Source organism: Dreissena polymorpha, chromosome 16 (assembly GCF_020536995.1).
Source record: "Dreissena polymorpha isolate Duluth1 chromosome 16, UMN_Dpol_1.0, whole genome shotgun sequence".
Taxonomy (NCBI): Eukaryota; Metazoa; Mollusca; class Bivalvia; order Myida; family Dreissenidae; genus Dreissena; species Dreissena polymorpha.
The window spans coordinates 24309580-24324109 of NC_068370.1; the positions used below are offsets into that span (position 1 = coordinate 24309580).

At 34.7% G+C, this 14530-nt stretch overlaps 2 protein-coding genes across 6 annotated transcripts in view; one reads left to right on the plus strand and one right to left on the minus strand.

The window, feature by feature from the left end:
* The window catches only part of LOC127861998 (general transcription factor 3C polypeptide 3-like), a 61040-nt gene extending 51151 nt beyond the window's left edge, over window positions 1-9889 (minus strand). For 3 of the 5 annotated variants that reach the window (XR_008040391.1, XR_008040392.1, XM_052400842.1), the window contains exons 1-7: window positions 9553-9887; window positions 8285-8510; window positions 7038-7226; window positions 5242-5270; window positions 4353-4479; window positions 1479-1555; window positions 504-618 (exon numbers count right to left, since the gene is read on the minus strand). Coding sequence is in view for 3 of the 5 variants with exons in the window: in XM_052400842.1 (XP_052256802.1) it covers window positions 504-618; window positions 1479-1555; window positions 4353-4479; window positions 5242-5270; window positions 7038-7226; window positions 8285-8510; window positions 9553-9705 (916 nt within the window). In the remaining 2 variants the exon portion in view is untranslated. Of the gene's footprint in view, window positions 1-503; window positions 619-1478; window positions 1556-4352; window positions 4480-5241; window positions 5273-7037; window positions 7227-8284; window positions 8511-9552 lie in introns of those variants that run through there. The other 2 variants (XM_052400843.1, XM_052400844.1) reach the window with 2 other exon arrangements.
* LOC127862002 (cell cycle checkpoint protein RAD17-like) overlaps window positions 9709-14530 on the plus strand; it is a 147257-nt gene continuing 142435 nt past the window's right edge. Inside the window, exon 1 of the mRNA XM_052400856.1 lies at window positions 9709-9819. Within this exon, the coding sequence (XP_052256816.1) occupies window positions 9817-9819 (3 nt within the window). The 5' untranslated portion in view covers window positions 9709-9816. The remainder of the gene's footprint in view (window positions 9820-14530) is intronic.

The following is a 14530-nucleotide window of genomic DNA, read 5'->3' on the forward strand; positions in this document are numbered from 1 at the left end:
ATGACAGGTCAGATTTATTCACAACATTTACATACAAATGCATAAATATGGCCTGTCTATAAACAACAGGAACAAATGGAAACAGCTTATGTCATACTTGGTGTTCTATTTATGCACTTTATAATTCGTTATAATGGAAAAGTAATGGAAAAGAATTGAATTATAGTGATAAAGTGATGTAAACAATGGACATAGCCAGCCTTACGTGAAAAACGAGGTAAGTGCAATTATTATTATTATTATCATCATCATCATTATTATCATCTTCGTCATCATTAATATTAGTATAATTATTAGTAGTATCACTCTGGAAAGTTCGTTCCACGTAAGTATAAACATTAAACAAATAGGCGTATAATGACCCGACTGGATCATTACAATATATTATACTTTTTTCTATGTCTATTTGCTCAGACTGCAGCCAGAGAGGTCTGAAGGGTAAATTATGCAGCTTTACCGTAAGTCTTTTGATACATACAATGGATCAAACAACACATATGTACCTTGGGAATAACATTTGGCAGCCTGTTCATAGTCACCCTGCTCCATGCACATTTCAGCCAGACGAAGCCATTCCTCGAAATTTTGTGAGTCCAGATATGCAGCAATAAGGAAGTACTTTAAAAAAAATACAAACCACTAAATATACTAGTATATAATAAAATGATACAAACAAAATTAAAAACATGTGGAAAATGTAAAGATAATGGTATACAAAGTCTACCTTGAAAAAAGGCGAAACATTAATAGTTTTTGCCATAGAACGCAACAAACCACACTTGTATAACTTCATAAGGAATAATGTCTGCAAGTTTGAAAATAATACATTGAAAAGTATATAGAGAAAAGTATTTGTCCATGGCCAGACTGATGTCCATGGTGAATATCCCTTTGCATGCTGTGAAATTTGTTGTCTCCTAAAATATCGTCTGCTGAAATTCTAAGATAAGCATTTTCTTCGATTATTTTTTTCAAAGAATACTATCAGAATAGCAAACAGTTTTGATCCTGATGAGACGCCACGTTCTGTGGCGTCTCATCTGGATCCAAACTGTTTGCAAAGGCCTTCAAAATTCGGTTCAAGCACTGGAAGATATATATATATAATTGCGGTGGAACATGTTTTAATGAATAAGGAATGAAAGGTATACCGCACTTTACTTTGTTACGGTAATTATACACATTTTTAAAGCTCGTCTTTTTTGATACATTTTTTTATAATTAAGACTCAAACAGGTTACCAACACACCTCTGTTTATAAATTATGCTTTTCCAACAGATTTATTTACTTTGACCATCAAATACAAAACATATAACCATCACTTAATTGGATTTGCAAATATTATTCACCAACTTTTCAAACCAAACCACAATTTTGCTATGATTATCTGACTACAGTAACATCCTGTTCAAATTCCAGGTTATGGCCCCCCCCCCCCCACCCCCAATCTGAAGGCCTCTGATCCTCTATTACTTACATACAGGGCTTTGTGCGTGTCCCCCAAGTCTTCATAGATCATACCCAGCGTCTGGAATGGCTTGTTAGCATTGGGAGCTGTGTGGAAGAGAAACATTCGAGTCTAGCTATGGGAAAACAGGGTGGGTCGTACACACAGGCTAACCAGGGACAAAACATTCCATTTAAATGATATTTTTCGTTTGAATGAAGTTTCTTCTTATTGAAAACATGATATGTGTTTGTCAGAAACACTATGTCCCCTTTTGCGCCGCTTTGAAGCTATATATATATGACCTTTGACCTTGAAGGATGGCCTTGACCTTTCACCACTCAAAATGTGCAGCTCCATGAGATACACATGCATGCCAAATATCAAGTTGCTATCTTCAATATTGCAAAAGTTATTGCAAATGTTAAAGTTGGGGCAAACAAACAAACAAACAAACACACAAACCAACAGACAAGGCAAAAACAATATGTCCCCCACTATAGTGGTGGGGGACATAATAAAAATAAGGCTGACAGTATTGTCAGAAAGTATTATACAACACCTGAAGTTTTTGAAAATTTACAGAAACAACTGCATAACAATAGGACAAGATAAAGTTTGGGTACCACCTTGAAGTGAATTCGTTAATTTGTATCGGCATTTTTGAATGACTGAATCATGCTTTTACATTTGCCACTCAAAGTTTCAGTGAAATGTCAATGTGCAAATAGCATAAAGCTAGAGCAGCCTGCAAGTAACTCGCAGTCTCTTAAGGGTTTTATGCTGTTTGCTGCTCACCAGTATCTATGGGTTAGAAATGAAGCCTTTAAAACTTTTGCCTTCATTATGCAAATCAATGGGTGGTGGGTTTGAGCAAAGGCTGTTACTGAAAGACATGGAAACAGCTGCCAGTAAGCAATTTGTTTCATCATGATTTTTTCTCCTGAAATCTGATGTTTTACAACAGTAAACTGTATTTGATGTTTTACAACAGTAAACTGTATTTGTTATCAGAATATTTGCAATAAAAACAGTATTGCTTTTAATACATTCAAAGAGGAGAAACAACAGAAATGAAAGTCTGGTTTTTAACAGGTAAATTTATGATGAAAGTGTACATATATTTTAACCAATATTTTCCATGTGTAGCCATTTGAAACTACAGTCCAACCCCTACTTCCGGTCACCCCTCATCGCCGGTCACCCCTCTTTAGCGGTAACCCCGTTTCTCCGGCCAGAGGCCAGCAATTTTGCATCCCAAATGTTCAATTCCCCCCATATGAGTGGTCACGCGCGAGTCAGTCAGTCATGTACACTGGCAAAATTACACCGATGCAACGGCGAAAAAATCGATACGTCCTTCCAGTCTGCGGTTAAGGCTCTGCAGTACTGAAGCGTGATGTGTGATAAACATTTTGACAGCCAGTTTGCAAATTGCAATTAATTAGCGTCAGATTATCGGGTTATCAGGTTAAAAGCAATATGCGACCGTTTGATCTTTTTGTTTCCGCACATGCGAATATAATCTATTAGTACTGGAAAAGAGATTTTTAATTTATAAATGTTTATTTGTAGCTGTTGAATCATACTATTTGAAGCACACATTAATGACAATTATCGGCTAATTAAAAGTTAAAAAGAACAACGCAACTTTTAACCGAAATCAACTGCTCTACATGTTCTCTGTGCTACAAAGTTTTTATCCAAAAATCAATACACGCACGCATGGGTATGACGTGACATTGTACATTAGTGCATAATTTTCGCCCGCTTTTGTCGGGACAAAGGAAATACATGAGGACTTTTTTGATGCTAGAATTTGTAAATGTTTTGTTAACATAAATCAATCGGGAGTGTGTTTCGGATAACAAATTATGATTCTAACTTCGGAATGAAACAAAACATTTATATTTGTTTTATATTTACAATGATTTCAATATTAAGTTTAAAACCATTTACGCGGCGAAATAAATGTTTTTATAATATAATGCATGAAAAGCACGATTACCAGTAGGATTACACCTGGTTGCTATTATCAGTCTCTTAAGTAACTGGCCACGATTTTATCGTGGAGGAGATCACTGTCGGGACCAATTTGTGCGGTAGGTAATACAAAGACATTAAACTGCAATAAACTAATTAAATTATCGATTGATTGATAGTGACACGGGAGTTATTCACGCATAACTGATTCACAACTGTTCCCATCTTAAGTGCATTGGGGCCATACAACGCGCATTCTGTAAACAACGAATCAGGAGAATGATTCTTTTTCATTGACCTGATATTGATGAGGATGATATTGATGATGATGATTAGAAAGATGAATAGAATATTTTTTTGAATGGAAATGTTGTTTAATAGCTGACTTTAGAAAGGAAGAAATAATATTATTTTAAGTCTATACATTGTTTAGTACATGAACACATATTTACCATTTTGTTTATACAAAAACTGAACAGTTGGCCATGCACTGATCAACTCTAGACTCCCTATGACCCAACCCCCTCTTAAAAGGCCACCCCGCTTTAGCAGCCAGTTTGGCCGTTTCCCTTGACTGGCTGCTTAAGAGGGGTTGGACTGTAGTTAACATCATAATTTAAACAAATATCAACAGGGGCCTCATAGCAGGGGCAGACTAATTATATTGACTTATTGTCATACAGTTTTGCTTTCTTGTCAAATATAAGACCAAAATGCTCTCCCATTATCAATCGCAAAAAGTTTTTGTTTTGTTTTGCCAAATGACTGCCTAAAATTCTAAATTGAAGGTTTTCCCCAAAAGAAACTTAAACTTTTGTTTAAATAATTTGCAGCATTAAGTTGATTTCACTACTCAGCTCATTAAACACCGTTTTCTCAGACCACTGCTCAACTCGCCATGAAGTGCACAGTGACTCTCACCCATGCGGATGATCTCCAGGCACTCCTTGATAGCCTCGTCATGCTGGCCCCGTGCAAACATGATGTTCACCTCGCCCATGTGACTCAGCAGCTCCTTCGGCAGGTCACATCGCCTCGCCATTTTCTTCTACAGTGGGGACATTTCATATGAAAACAGGGCATAATGCATGTGCATAAAGTGTCGTCCCAGGTTAGCCTGTGCAGTCCGCACAGGCTAATCAGGGACGACACTTGTCGTTTTTATGGTATTTTTCGTTTAAAGGAAGTCCCTCCTTTCTAAAACTCTTGTTTAGGCGGAAAGTGTTGTCCCTGGGACGACACTTTACGCACATGCATTTAGCCCAATTTTCACAAAACAAGACACATATGATGACAGTGTATTTCTAGGGGTTTTACAAAAGAGCGCACCAACAAATCAAATCTACCTATCCGTCTTGTCATCTGACAGTCAAGGGACTTAAGACTTGTAGACAAATCATCCACTATATGCACAATCAGTGTTCCTGGATCAGCCTGCATGGACAGGCTGATCTAGGATGACTTCCAAGGGTATTCACGTAACATGATCAACACATTATGGATATCTAGGTAGGGGTACCATATTTTGTTGTAGGTAGTAAATGGTCTACTTGACCAATATAAAACGGAATCATGCAATATTCAAACTAGATTTGTATATTGGTAATATCCCTAAAAAATGATTTGAAGTGCTTGCCAACAGAATATAACATAAAAGCATGGAGCACATATACCTCAATAAAAATATTATATAAGGGCCAAATTGTGTTATGGCCATTCAAATACATTACTTTATTGTTTTATCATCAGTGATACAATAATTTATTTCTTACTGATACACGATTGAAAACAAAAAATATTAACACTGTACCCTCTTCTTCACAGGTTGTACTCCAATTTCTGCAAATACACAAAAACTTATTCATGGCATAAATCTGAAAGAACACGAAAGACAGCTTGATTGACTTCTTCTTTAATGAACACTTTCTGTAATACGCCTAAAATAATGACCACAAAAACATATTTGAAGATAAATATCTGAAGAAGTTAAGCAGTATATGTAAATTTAAAAGCTGAAAATTTATAAATTAAAACAACAAATGTAAGCATGCCAAAGAAACAAGATTTTCAGTTGATTATTTGTGAAGCAATTAATTTACAGTCGAAACCCGATGGCTCGTACTCGCTTGGCTTGAATTTTGGTTGGCTCGAACTCTCATCAAAGCACCGATTTTTTATTGCTTCATTTTCATATACAATTTGGTCGGATGGCTCAAATTCGCGAGGCTCAAATTACCGGTTGGCTCGAACTGTTTTCACAGTCCCGGTGTCAATTTTCACACGTTCTTTTGTTCGGATGGCTCGAACTCGCTTCGATCCCATAAACTGTTAATCGATAAGGAACCGCTTGATAAAAGACACTCAATAATTGATTTAACACCAGTTGCAAACATGTCATCCACTTAATTGTTAAATGATTTGAGTAAAAGATAACATTTTGTATTAATGTAGTCTGAAATATCTCGAGGAGTGCAAAAACTCACAGCATGTTCAATCTTAACTGAATGTAATAGAACGCTTCGTTTCTCCATGACAGCTAAGGGACACAACACAGACTGACATAATAATGCTATTCTTCAAACAAATATAAATAAGTCAATAAATGTATTACTGTCTCATATGTAAATGATGTGTACATAGTGCTGATGCTTTTGTTTTGTTACCAGAAAGTGTGCTACATTAGAACTTGCTGATATAATTTACTACATGATGTTTTTGTGATTGTATTTGTTACTGTTTTAAAATATTGGTAAAAAAAAGTATTAAGTATACCGGTATATTTGGTTCTTATTAATTCAAAAGCAGAAAGTAGCACACAGTAGTACAAAGTTTAAGCAATATGTGTACTCTTCAACTGGAGGAAAAAAAGGTACTGAAGAATTGTTCGTAAACAAAAGTTTATTAGAAATCAAATGACTCGAATTTCAGATGGCTCAAACATTTGTTGCTGGTCCCGACGAGCTTGAGCCATTGGGTTTTGACTGTAGTTGAATAATTTGATTTAATTAACTATGAAAGCAAGACCTGCATATTGCTACCTAGACACAGAAATACAATACCTCCACCCAGAATGATGGTGGGGGAAATAATTTTTATTTATTGTTATATTTTTAGTATAAGTAACCTTTACCCAACTGTCCCCAAAGAATTCTGGACATTGGTTCCTATGAACAATGGTTTCTATGCTATTTTTGACACATGAGACATTGGTTCCTACGTTATTTTGATAACTGGGACAAATAGTTTGTTCATTCACAGACCGGACATCGGTTCCTGGATTTAATTGACTGCCCAGACATTGGCTCCTACATTAGATTGACACCCTGGACATTAGTTCCTATATAATCAGCAGTGAATTGGAAGGAGTGTGATTTTAATTTTTATATAAAAACAATTTCAGCTTATTATAAATTGGCATACTGTTCAGAAGTTAGATAAATTGAATTGTCGTCTAATTATGAGATGAGAACCTACAATTGGAGTATAATATGTTGTTAAAATATGTCAATGGTATCTATGGTTTCTAAATAAGCATCTGACAACAAAACTTCAAAATGAGGAACTAAAATTAAGTGTGACACACATTAACAGTAATAAAAATCATACCTTTTTTGCTTTTTTTAGGAGCATCAGCATCAGCAACATCATCACCTTCAGCAACATCATCTTCACCACCATCATCATCGTTGCCACCATCAGGAGGTTCAGCACTAACAATTTCAATGTGGATCTCATTGTCAACACTTGTGTTTGCTCTTTCCATGGCATCACTGAACTCAAGGAACGTGATCTTCCCTGCAAATATAAATGCGTGCAGCATTTGCTGAACTTGAAAATCAAGATTTTCTATAACAGGTAAAGAGGAGAGCCTGTATAAATGCCCTTTATTTGACATAAAAATAATGTTGGAATGGGAATACATTCTGCATTATCATTGTTATTAGCCAATAAAGTACTCTAAGTAATTCTGATGGTTGACTTAATTTCACAGAATTCCTAAACTTATATTTAAATTGGCTAAAACACAATGAAAATTATATCTTAACAGTGCATATTTCAGCCAGCAGACAGGGGAATGTTTGCAGCGTTATTTATTATATTGGATAATACATAATTGGTTAATGATCAGTGTCTGAGATTTTTAACCATACAAGGAGTTCAAGTACACAGCATCCCTTACAAGATAAGCCAAAACTTTTCAATATTTAAAAATCCTTTTAAAGTTAAGAAAAAACAACTGTGAGTAGGCTACATTGTAAATAATAGGAAATCAGTAGAAAGAAGAAGAATGCTTATTCTTTTATACCTATTAATGATAAAATATGACATTTCTACACTGAAATAACAGCTGTGAAAATAAACAAATTGTTATTTTCACTGGCGAAAATAACAAATTTTCGGAACTACTTTTTCTATTTGTAGATTATCATATCAAGATTTTCTATGTATATTTTATGATCACGAGTAAATTAAAACCAATATTCCATCCAATCCAACATATTTTATGCTTTTTTCACCGTTTATTTACATTGTAAAAGAGTTAAACTGGATAATTTCGCTGGATTAAAGACGTCATTTTGTGTATTGAAATGTATTGAGGCACGCCACGACAGAAAGGGTAACTTTTCAGCGAAAGGGAAACAGCTGTTAATTATTTTCTTGAAAAAGGGGCATAAAAGAAACAGAAAATTTGTTCATGTCAGTGTAAGATGATTTGTTACTTCAGTCGTGATCATAGAAAAATAATATTTTCTATGATCACTTTTGAAATAACAAACGATCTTACAAAAGACATGAACAAATATCCTCTATTTCTTATCAATTTGTATAACTTCACTAAATATAAGCCATACCTGACAAGTACTGCAGGGTCAGGTCTGTGCTTACAGGTAGACCAAGCATAGTTGAACTGCCTTGAGAAGTTGAGGGCTGCTTTGCAGTATTGACTTCTTCGCTGCCAGATGTTGATGGTAAATCAAAACTAAAGGTGTCCGCTGTAACATCTGTTACCAACAATGATTCATCAATCATAAAACTTTCATCATCTTCCTCATCAGACATCTGAACCAATCCACGCACCTGCAAGGAATGGAGATATATGCTTTACCCACAAGTGGACCAGAAATGTTCAATTTTTCACTAAAATTGTGTTACAAATTTTTAATACCTTTGTTCTTAACCAATTGCATGAAATTTATATACTTGAATATTTTCATAAGCATGTAGTATTATTTAACATAGATTGATAAAGTCTTGAGTAATGCAATCTTACAGAGTTTTTCCAATAATTCAACTCTCAGCTTTAAAACCCAAAGGATTGCTGAGAGTTGCAATTCGCTATTCTGTTGTCCAAAGGTGCAAAATTTCATCACCACTGCAAAGGCTAACGAACACAGAGTCACCGATACTGCAAAAACTTATCAACGTTTACCTGTCTAAATCACAAACTCATGCAAATGGTACCATTAAAGCAAGAAATAATTGCTTTTTATTCTTCATATGCTGTTGCAATGTTGCCGACAAAAAGTGTCGCTATCGGTTAGGTCGCATTACACCAATATTTTCCACGTTATGATATTTTATATATCCTCTAAGTCGATAACGATGTTTTGAGTTGTTGAATATTTACACTGTTCAAATTTCAAAATGAAAATGACAGCAAGAAATGTGTGTTGAAATATCATCATGTTTTTTAGGTTGCATGCAAAGGATAATGTCCGTAGGCTGCCATTCAGGTTAACTTAATGTGTGTATTAAGTTTATTAATTGCTTTCCTTAATTGGTAACGAACGACGTCTGTTTAGTGATGGGCATGATATCTGTGCCCAGATTTGCGATTATATTTAAAAAGGGGTGCATATGGACTCCCAGAGCTGCCATAGCAAAAATTATCAAAGGCTCTTGGAGTACGTTACAGAGTTGCCATTATTATGTTGTGCAGTGAACATTTTATATAATGCGACATTTTAAGAAAGTTGTAAGTTTTTGACGGAACTACAACAAGCGCAGTAATATTTAAACAAAATCATATTGAAAGTGACGATAATAAAACATCCGGATAGTGAATTATCCGTAACTACATCAATTGTCAAAAAAAAATCATATAAATTCGCGACATTACTCGTTTATTCTCTTTTGTCCACTTCTTTAGTTGTTCTTCATCAATATCTTGTCCGACGTTAGAAAACGGATTTGAATGACCACTCTGCGCATTTCTTCCGTCAGAATGCGCTGATTCATCACCAGCTATGATGCAATTGTCATCGGTGTCCATCTTCGATTTGCAGACAACCTCCTTTTGAAGAGTTCACAACTGCAAATTACAACATGGCGGCTGCTATGAATTGACATCTCAGCGTTGATTTATCAAGCCGGTTGCACAATTATGGTATGTTTTTGTGATCATTTAAGTTTTTAACATAAGAATGTTATGTCAAAGGTATTTTTCTACATGGTGTTCGTTATTCGAGTTGTCACGTGGAAGAACTCGGCTAATATTGGATTCCCGTCGACGACGTTCGGCACCCAAGATATTTCGATACTAGTTTAATTGTTCAGACATTCCCAAAAGTAGACTTAAAAAACTTGCAGGAAAAATGAAATGGAAAAAAGCAACAGAACAGAACAGAATTATTTATTTGTACATAAAGGCCTCCGGCCCAAAATACATGTCATCAATACAGTTGTAAGAGTTTAAGTTGTGTCAAACTTCAATGTTCATGAGATATCAATAACATCAAGTGGTACTAGTGCTGCAACAATATACCGGTATATCGGTATATATCGCAATACGCAATCGGCATATTGTATTGCGATACGATTTTCATCATACCGGTACGAACATTTTACAAAAATTCATTCACATTTCGTCCAGAAAAGCCATCCGAAATAATGATAACAAGGTAAACAAAAAAAGCAGTGTAAATATTTTTTTCCGTTAAAATAGCATTCTGAAAGTGTATTATACGGAGTAGCGTTGTTACATCGCAGCATTCGTTCGATGCTTTTGAACAGATTATTGTTGAATTAATTGCGCACAGCTGTAAATGTTTCATTCGATTCTGAATTGAGCATTATTAAATTTGTAATCCGAATTTCGGAAATAAGCTTCCAAATTGTAATGCTAATGCGACAATAAAAAAATCTAGCGTCAAATAAAAAGTGCTTTATCCTTTTTCTCAATAAAAAGCGCGCGAAAATTATACAGACATGTAGAATGTCGCATGGAAAGTATGGGTGTATTTTGTGTTGTATAAAAACGGGAACATCACGTCAGGTGAATTACGCGTGTTCAGTGGAAAAAAACGCCGCGGTTGGACGTTATTTCATCACATCTTTAAATAATAAATAGTAACAAACGCCAAAATGTATTTAATACTTAAGAAAATTTGCGAATGTTTGTGTTTCTTGTTATTCTTGAGCACATTTATAGTAAATATATACTAGAATTTGATTTAAAACTGGAATATACGGGATTATCGGATAATTGGCAAGTTATAATTTTGGTACAAGTTAGCAATATATTGCGATATATTGCAATACGGGTTTTTGAACTGACAATATATTGCAATACGGTTTCTGGCGTATTGTTGCAGCACTAAGTGGTACACATATAGAGAGATTTTCCTAACAATATCAGCATCCTGAGAAGACATCAGTACATAGAAATCTTCAGGATCAGTACCATGTGTAATTGTGTATACCAGTAAAACAAAATGAATTTCTAACATCATCATATTTGTGACATTTAAAAAAGGCATGAAATTCACAAGCAATAACTAAGGTGTTTAAATTTTGTAGGCAATAACTACATATACGGTTTTCTTTCAATATACCACTATGTCTACCGAGTTCAATATTAAATTTATGATTTGATAATCTAAATCTGGACATGGCTGCACGGTATTTGAAATAAATATCTAATGACAAGTATTTCTCAACATTTAAAAGACTTTTAAAGTGCCTATAGTGATAACATCTACTCGAATTTTCAACAGAAGCGTGCCAGTCTTGCGTACAGCAGTCAATAACACGCTGCCTAAATATTCTAATAAAGCTATTTGTGTTTCTGACATCTTGACTTATCCATATGAACCCAAAGCTGTATTTGTATAAGAGAGTTTTAACATTGGTTACCCAACATTTTCTGCCTACATCGTCAAGCGGTTTTAACATATTGTAACATTGTTTTGGATATCTGTGTGATGGCATGGTTAATAAAGTACACCAGTATCGAATACAATTTATAAAGTATGTCGTACATAAAGGTAATCTACCACAGTCCCCTAGAACCATACACGTGTTTGTGGTTTTTGCAACATGTAGTATATTTTTGCAATATTTGTTTTGAACAGTTTCAATAGAATCAACGTATTCATAGCACCAAATTTGGGACGCATAACAAAGAATTGGCTTCACCATAGAGTCAAAAGTTTTAAATGAGTCTGGAGTTGAAAAATAGCCAAAAGGTTTTTGAAATGTTTTGATCGAAAATAGAGCTCTTTGAGCTTGTGATACTAGTTTTGAGTGGGCAGACGACCATGAGAGACCTGATGTTAGCAATATACCTAAATATTTATAAACAGAAGTTACTTTGATTTTATTTCCATGATAAAACCAGTGTTCTATTTGCGCAGGGGACCGCCATTTTGAAAAACAGTTATCTCAGTTTTCTCCAAATTAATTTCCATACCAGATTCATAACAAAATTGGTCAATAATATTAATTTGCTGTTGAAGTTTTGCAGCAGTTTCAGCACATACGCTCACATCGCTGCAAACATCAAACAAAGAATGTCTGGGATATCGTCAGTAATAAATATACCAGTACTACACCTGTTGCGTAAAAGGGCAGATAATTCATCAATGAATAGATTAAAGATGGTCGAACTTGATTTGTCACCTTGACGCGTTCCGATGTTACACAGGAAAAAATCAGTGATATGGTTTTGAATTTTGATACATGACTTGAGATTTGCATAGAGAGCTTTAAGGATTCGAAGAAAGTTACCATGCGTGCCTTTCTTCTCTAAGGAGATAAATAACTTGCTATGATTGATTTTATCAAATGCCTTACGAAAATCCACGTAGATGCAATAGAAACGACCACCTTTCTTAGAAAGGTATTTTTGTACCATTGCATGTAAACAGAAAATATTATCGACAGTTGAATAGCCCTTTCGAAAACCAGATGGGATTCATCTATCTTGTTGTTATCTTCAGCCCAATTTGACAATCAATTATTTATAATGCCAGAAAATATTTTGTATAATGTGGTAGAAATAGATATACCTCTGTAATTGCCAGGAATGTATGTCGGACCAGATTTGTGAATAGGAGTTATGACACTAGAACCCCTAGATAAAGGGATACTACCGGTTTCTTATATCTAATTAAATAGAAGTATCAAGATAGGAGATACGTCATCCGTGGTATATTTGAAAAATACTGCTGGTATACCATCAATACCGCTACTTTTCCCAAAAAATAAGGTAGAAAATAGACCTTTGAATCTCCTCAATTGTGATTGGTTCATTTAAGACAATGGCTGTAGGATCAGCGAGATTATCAGAACATGGGTCTACATTAGTAGCATTTTCATATACAATAGTCTGGAAAAGTACTGATACCATTCAGACGGTGAAATACTATCATCTATAGTCGCAATTGTTTTACCTTTTTTAAGAACTTTCCAGAAGGAGCAGGGATCGTTTCTGGTGTCAAATAATAATTTTCTGTTGGATTCCTTAAATTTATTAACCGAGGATCGGCAATAATTTTTGAAATCATTTGGCTTATCTTTATATGTCCGTAGGTCAGGAGGAGAATTTGTTTCTCGAAATTTTCGTAATGCTTTATATTTTGTCTGTTTGAGGGTATCACATATCGAATTCCACCATGGGGGCTTGGAAAAGGTGTATTTACTAAAATGTTTGACCAGCGTACACTGAGCTGCGTTATAGTACAAAGAGGTTATGGTTTCAACTGCTGAATTAACATCATGAGAAATGCATTCTCGCAGTAAGTCATATATGGTTGGCAGTAAGTGTTTAAATCATCCTTAAATTGTGTAAGTTTATCCTGTTTCCATTTTAATCTTTTAATAGGTAAAAGATTCCCTGTTATAATATTAACAGGTGTTGGGTTAGGTAGTTGGTTAAGCTTAAGCAAACATAAGATTGGGAAATGGTCAGATTCATCTCGATCGATCACACAAAAATCCTTTATGTAATAAAATAAACCGGAAGACGCTAACATGTAATCCACCACACTGGCGCCATCATTTGAGATACAGGTAAAATTACCATCAGTATCACTAGAAAATCGCCCATTTAGAAAGTGAACATCAAAAAAACAACATAGGTTGACTAAAGACTTGCCAAAATTATTTGCACGGAGATTATCTCTGTAAGAACGAGGTAGATCAAAATAGCTACCTTCGTATTCAACATTACCAAAAATATGAAACAATGTATCATCAGGTATAAAATCTGGGTAATCTTTACATCTGCTATTCATATCTTCTGCAATAAAAAGTGGAGTGTCAAATTTTATTCTGTTCTAATACATTCTAAGTGTGAGAGCATGTTTATAATACCATCCTTTTGTTCCTTATCATTGTAATAGCATGATCCTTCTGGTGAAATATAGGTGAAATACATAATAATATCTTCACACTTAAAAAAGGCTGAAAATTCACAGTATAAAACAATGCAATTATCAAATGTATCAAATATACGGCGAAAATTGATCCGTTTAGCAAGAAAGCTTTTAATGTACACGCTAATACCTCCACTATTCCTTATAGATGTATTTTTCATATTTTTTAGAAAATTAAATTGAATGTAAGACTCTAAAAATTCGTTAAATTCTCCGTTAAATTTACTCCATGTTTCATTTAGTGCAATTATATTATAATTGTAGAGAAATGCTTTCACTTCACAATTGTCAACAAACTTGTGTAAACCGTTTAGGTTATCACGAGAGGATATTTATATCTTCAAAGGGCGTGCTATTCTGTAAATAGCCTCGGCCTAATCCCTATGTGTCAATGTCGCTGTCACTTTCCACGTGTTCTTGAGAGGCGCTGATTAGTGGGGG